Source organism: Prunus persica, chromosome G8 (genome assembly GCF_000346465.2).
Source record: "Prunus persica cultivar Lovell chromosome G8, Prunus_persica_NCBIv2, whole genome shotgun sequence".
In the NCBI taxonomy this organism is placed as follows: Eukaryota; Viridiplantae; Streptophyta; class Magnoliopsida; order Rosales; family Rosaceae; genus Prunus; species Prunus persica.
Window position 1 is genome coordinate 20,144,205 of NC_034016.1, and position 6,920 is coordinate 20,151,124.

The window sequence follows — 6,920 nt, forward strand, 5'->3', positions numbered from 1 at the left end:
TTGGCATATGGATATCAATATCATTCTCTATCTATCAACTGTCTCCCTTTTCAAGGAGTAGGCATTCGATCTGCTTTGTGTTTAGGTGGAGGTTTGTTGATTGAGGCTTGTTATTTCAATTTGGTGGGGCCAAAATTCGATTCATGTGTACATGGTTTGGTTAATTATGATCTATAATAATCCTGAGCAACGAATGGAAAATAATTTTTGAAATTAAGCTAGGTTAAGTGTCTGATTCTATACGGAGAGGATGATCAAACTCGAATGCAAGACAACGGACACATTGCCTTGACCAACTAACTTAACTCACGTTTTGCATAATGAATTATTATTTACGACTCCTACAATTTTCCAAATCAATTATTAGTTTAATTGCAGCATGAATGGGCCAGATTGTCATTTTAAGCTGATTAACAGAGAAGCTAATCCTTGTTCAATGAATCAATGACATCCATAATCAAGGTCCGGGTAGAGCGGGCAGAGGTGGGAAACTGCCCGCATTTTTTTCTTTTCTCTTTTCCTTGAGCAAAAGCAAAGCATAATGCATATTAGAGATATCTCTGTCTCAAGCTTTTCAACTGAGAGATTTGCTTAATTAGCAAGCCTTCGCTAAATATTCATTCTATGAATCAAGAAAGCCACCCACCGCAAATAGCGAAGCATGGATTTTATTTTTTCCTGATTTGTGGCAGTAGCTTTTTTAGGCCTAATCTGAAATCTGAAATCTGAAATCTGAAATCTTCAATCTTCATCTAAATTTGGTTTCAGCAAGCAAATATAAGGCATCAGATTGATTTTGTTATCAAGTCCCCTTTAATGAAAAGCAGAGGACATAATTTATGCTGCTAAAAGTAAAGAATGTATCATTGTGTATGTGTTTTTCAAACCATTATTAGCGCTCCAAAATAGTCGTCGCCGTGCCGGTGCATTTCATTCTAATTTAAGAAAGTGTAATGGAACGAGAGATAAATATAATGGGCTTTTCTGAAACATAGCCAGCCCATTGTCAGCCCAACTTAAGGCATCAGTAGAGAAAGGTTCAAATGGAGCATAAATTTCTGCCAACAAAACTGAGATTAAGAAACAAGAACAAATGGGCATCAAATAGCACATAAATAGAAATAGTGTGATCATATTGCAAATTGCACGAGTCTATAGCATTATGTACAAGTATATGTACAACATTGATTGAGAACCAAATCAATCGAAAACATAAAAAAACTTGAGTCACTGCACGCTTCTAAAACTCAACCAAGCTATGTTTTCAGGGAAACTAAGAGCAAAGTAGCCTACCCAGCACATAAACTCCCTTTTCCCAAGCTCTACAGGAGGGAGGAAAAAGTAAAAAGAATACTCACGGAAAGAAAAGTTTAGACATCCTAGGCTTCTGATTCAGTCCCATTTCGTGTACTTCGCAATGTTTCCATGATCACCCATCAAAAAAACGGAAAAAAAATATTTAGACTTCTCTGAAGCTAGAATAAATTAAAGAATATTTAAAAAAAAGAGACCTAATGGAATATCTTGAAGGGGAGAAAATATCACGGAGGAGAATCTCAAATGCAAAATCAGCAACAGATCAACAAAATTGTCTTTATTTTCCCTTCCCCATTGCCCCTTCTCGCTGATTCCGGAAGTGGCTGAGAAGCTGCTGTGCCTGCATCATATAATGTAAAACAAACATAATATTATCTCTTCTGTTCACAAAACCATACAATACTTGGCATAACTTCAGTTTTATGCTGACTGAACTGGGATATCATTAATAGCAACGGCCATGGCATGGTTCCAGATTAGCCTGAAGAAACCACATGACTTATTTTGTGCCTGTAAGATGCTTTCTCGCAAACTTCCAACAATATGGATGGATGTGCCCATTAAGGGTAAATTATCGGGTTATAGCTACACAAGGGCAAAGAGGTAAAGCTTCTTTGTAGATTGCTAATAAGTAATAAAAATAGTTGATGAACTGATGGGAAGGAAGAGCACTGTTTTCACCAAAAGAGATGGAAATCATCTTATTATTCAACAATCAATTTATTTTTGCCATTTTTTTAGAGTTTTAGAAATTGCATTTGCCCTTACTGGAAAGCCTTCACCACAATTTGGCATACTGACTAGCAAGCAGATGAACAGAGAGCTAAATAAATGGGCAAGAAAACGCTTAAGCTGCATACCTTTTCCTTTGCTCTTGGTGTGCCAGACTGAGATAAGGCAACCAGGGGAGGGACAGCTCCTTCCTGAAGAACCAGGGTACAAAACTTTGGACTATGAAGGCACAATTGCAACAGTATGGAGGCAGCATTTTCCTTTCCCCTCTGGGAACCTGTTTCAACAATCTCAACTAGTAACGGAATGCCCCCTTCCCGTGCAATTGCCACGCGCCCCTCTCCAATGGTGGACAAGTTTGCCAGAAGAGCAACGGCCTTGTCAACCATTCCAGTATCAGGGTCCATCAACTCAATAAGATATTTCACAGCCCCAGCTTGAACTAGGCGAGCCTTATTTTCGTGATAAATTGATAGATTAAACAATGCAGTAGCAGCATCTTTCTTCCCTCTAAGAGTCCCTGAGCCTAGAAGATCAACCAAGGCCTTAACAGCACCAGAACGACCAATTTTTGCCTTGTATTCATCCAATACAGAGAGGCTGAATAAAGCTGCAGCAGAATTTTCTTTGGCTCCGTCATTTCCCATTTTCAGAACATGGATTAGGGGATCGATTGCCCCTGCTTCTGCAATCATTGCCTTATTGTCTTCATTAATTGATAAATTCAAAAGAGCTGTCACAGCATGCTCTTGTGTTAGCATCACTCCTGAATATAGCAGTGAAACTAATGGTGTGATAGCACCGCATTGGCCTATAATAGTTCGATTATTCATATTGTGCTTTGCAAGAAGCCGCAACTCTTCTGCAGCCAATGTTTGCACTTCGATGGATTGGCTCTTGAGGTCTTCAATTAATTTCGTGACATGGGATGATGTCGTCAACTCGTCCGATCCTGAACTAGAAAATGGAAGCAGTTGGTGTCTGTCGGGATAAATAGGGCTGTCAGTCCATGTCCCTTCTGCTTTTATTTTGGAAATGAGAGAATGTTTTCCTGATAATCTGGACGGCATTGCTGATTCTTTATTTGGAGTAGAAGCAACTGGATGCTCAGATGTGATTTCTCCAGACAACTCATTGACATTTTCATGCTTATTAGATATCCCCGACACTTTAATGAATGCAGGAGGCGCATAATCATTACTGGAGACAGCACTTGTGGCTGATTCGCTCCTGCTATGAGTACATGACTGTTTTGGTGATGAGTGGTCTTTCTCGCTGCTATGGCATCCATTGGACTTTTCTCCACTTAATCTAGTAGAGACAGCTTTCATTTGCTTCTCAAATACACTTCCAACTTCAAGGGATGACCTTGATGTCGAATTGCTATCTGTGTGAATTGAACCTTCGGGAGATACTCGATCTGATGGAGACGGGACTGAGATAGCATTAGAGCCGTCAGAGTTTGTTGGAAGTTTTATATCATTTTCCTGACACCAACTTTCTATCATAGCTTTGACAGTATAATTGGTAATGAGATTTATATGAGACAGCCTATGCCGGGTCTTTGGGCAAATAGTGAGCCCATGATCCAGCCACTTTTGGATGGAAGATCTCTCAAAGGTTTGACCTGAAGCTACAATTACAGGGTCCAACATTAGTTCTGAAGACAAAGGGCAGCGGAAGTATGAAGGGATTGGGATGCCGGATGCGGTTTCAAGGTGCTCAATTTTGACCATGAATTCACGAATGTGGGAGACAAGTATCACAATTTGGTTGATTTGATCTAGTTCCCCTCTAACATCACTAACTTCGACATTCATTCTTTCCTTTTCTACAGCAATGCTTTCTTTCAGCAGTTCTTGGTTTGAAGACAAACTAAGCAATTCAATAATTTTCATAAGATGTTTGGTGGAAGGCATGGTATCTTTTCTTTGACTTTTCAGAGCCTCTTCTAAGTATTCTGTTACTCTTTCCTGCTTCAAACATCGAATTTCCTGCATACAATGCTGAAACAATTTACCACAGATTAGAGTTGTACTTGTCTCTTGATGAACCAAACAACAAAAAGATAAAAGCCAAGTAGACTAAACAACAATTTTAAAGTATAAGGTGCAACCGGAGATGCTGGTTCAATTCCTGCTTGTGAATCAAAGAAAACAAAAAGGGGAGGCTCACCGACCGGAAGTGAGGAGCCAGAAAGCATCGATTTCCAGGTCTATCTATTAGACGTTATTTTACCGATGCGAGTGCCGAGTTGTTTCGTTTCAAAATAGGATGAGGAGTAGATGGCTTCGAAGAAATAGGGTAATATATAAAAGATAATGAGTAGTAGAAGGTTTGTGAAATCATTCTTCTTTTTCTTTTTTTTCTTAAAAGAAAAGGATAAATGCGGAACAGTTTGAACTTAGCAAATACCTGAAGACCAATTAAACTTGAACCAGACGAAGATGACTGCAGCAATCTACTTAATATGCTGCAAATCTTGAGTGAAGAGCTTTGGATTGTTATCAACAATGGCTCACCCCGCCAAGCCTGAGGAGACAATGTAAATAGAACTATTATCAAACATGTAAACAAACACACACACCAATAGTCTTTCAAATTCGAGGTATCTTATGCACAATGCTTCGTTCAATTTCCAAGGGTACAAAGGGCAATACAGAAGTTTGCAATCTCCTAACATACTGGCATTGTGATTATTGTTGTAGGATTCCTATTTCTTGCACAACCTGGCCGTTTTCCTTGCATTTGTCTTTCCAAATGAAAGAGATCATAACAGATATTCATTGATGACAATCCTCAAGCATGGACTAGAGACACACACCCTACCCAGGAAGGGAAATGATGTGAATTTAGTTTAAAAATAAGTTGCACTTACACTTAAAATCTTGCTCAACTTTGGAGACCAGTTTTCCATGAATTCCCTAGCTCCATTGACAGCCATATCCAATTCTTCACACTCTTTATATAGAATTTCATCTGAAGGTATTTTGTAGTCAACTACTTCATCAAGCAATGGCTTCAAAAGCTTCAGTACATCAACTATGGTTCTGTAGTCCTTCTGAATAGGCATAGATTTTGATCTCTGGCTTGAAACTAGATGAACAAATCGAGATATGCTATTGATCAGACATTTTATAGATGCCATGTCCATCTCACCTGTTTGAGAAAAGAAATCACAAATAAATACTATAAACAGAGAAATCTTATGAAATGAAATCTTTACTAAAATATTCTACCAAACTAGTTTAATTTTCTGGTTCTGAAACCACAGAGCCTAAGGATTTAACAGCTAAATACCAACTGGTCCTATTTATCTTCATAACAACTTAGAAGAACTGTTCACGCATTCTGAAGCAACCATCAAGTATTGTATTTGACACTGATGTTCGTAACAATGCATCTGACAAAACATTGAAATAGCTATTTCCAAAGACCAGAATCTTTAGACCCATTGTCTCAAAGGATAGAACTTTCCTTCTAAAAGCGTTTGAAATTTAAGTTGCCAAATCAATCTCATTTTACATTCAGCAAAATAGAAAACAGGAAAAAGGGAAGAAAAAAAAACATAATTGAAATCTAAACTCTTTCCTTTTTCACAGTTTGACACCAGAGTGCAAGAGAAACTGAGCTCAACTTGGTTGAACATCAAATTTTTATTGCTCATTATTTCGGAAAAACGAAACAAAATGAGATTCGAAAACTAATTTTCCTCCCCTCTCCTAAGTCTTCTTAGCAACCAACCAGAGGCATGTTAATTCACTCCACTAAAACAGTTTCATTGCCTTCAACTATCAAAATTACAATACCATAAATAAACCATTTTCCCCCAGAAAGCCAACTGAACAAATATGTTAGAGACTATGAAACTCACAAATTTCACAAACCCAGAAAAATTGGCACAAAACCCAGAAGAGCTACATAGCTGAAATCCAAACTAAACAAATAACACCAACCCATTTCATCTCCCACCCATTTACAATCAAGAAGAAGCACCAGCATATGAATGGAGAAAAAAAAAAAATCAACATGGCATAAAAGAAAACTATACCTCTGAATCAAACTGTACCTCTATTCATGTTGTTTATGCTGGTGGGTTGAGTCATAAACAGATCTTGATAAACCCAAAGCTAAAAACTTTACATGAAATTTTGATGGGTTTGATAATAAAGATCAATCTTCAAGAATCAATCTAACCCTCATGCACTGCTTTCATTACAAAGCTGCATGAGAGAGAGAGTGTGCGCTAGGAATGAATAAAATTGAGGAAATTAAAAAAGAAAATTGGTGGGGCCTATGTGGTTGCAGATTTGTTGGGTGAGGAAAATTTAATTAAGAGGTTAATGAACAGTGTAAGATGAGAGAGATGGTAAAATGTAAAGGAAAAGGAGACTTTGTCACTTTGGGATCTAATAATCATTAGAGAGGAATTCTAAGAGAGGTCAAGCCTTTTTTAATTAAAGGATTAAGGGGTGCATTGGAACAATGATATCCAGCAAAAGATTCCACAGAGAAGTACCATGATTGTTTGTCTCTAATTATCTTTTAAGTTACTAATGTGTCCTTGACATCTTCACAAATTTACCATGCATGCATAGTATTTAATTTCCCAATCTCAAATTATTATTTTTTCTGAGAAATATTAGAAACTTTATTTCCCAACCGATGTAACAGAATTGATCAATTTTGGCAACCTCAACTAATTGGTGAGTGGTTTCTAACATCATTTAAATATATATATATATATATATATATATATATATATATAAAGGGAGAGAATTTCTAGATATAATTCACTTGGTGAGCAACACATAATGCTAAAAAAAGGGGTGATCAGAAAAAGCACACTCATGGAAACTAGAGGACCTCAA

The 6,920-nt window shown here is 37.4% G+C and overlaps 1 protein-coding gene across 2 annotated transcripts; it reads right to left on the reverse strand.

Annotated features, from left to right (window-relative positions):
- Window positions 1,098-6,449, reverse strand: LOC18767373 (U-box domain-containing protein 3). 2 transcript variants are annotated; one of them, XM_020570514.1, is made up of 5 exons: window positions 6,119-6,449; window positions 4,928-5,208; window positions 4,465-4,581; window positions 2,178-4,055; window positions 1,098-1,657 (listed from the first exon to the last, which is right to left on the reverse strand). In XM_020570514.1, the coding sequence occupies exons 1-5, from the start codon at window positions 6,153-6,155 to the stop codon at window positions 1,595-1,597; spliced, it is 2,376 nt and encodes a 791-aa protein (XP_020426103.1). In that variant the 5' UTR covers window positions 6,156-6,449; the 3' UTR covers window positions 1,098-1,594. The 2 variants fall into 2 exon arrangements, with proteins under 2 accessions (XP_020426103.1, XP_007201804.1); XM_007201742.2 differs by having other exon boundaries at window positions 6,101-6,449.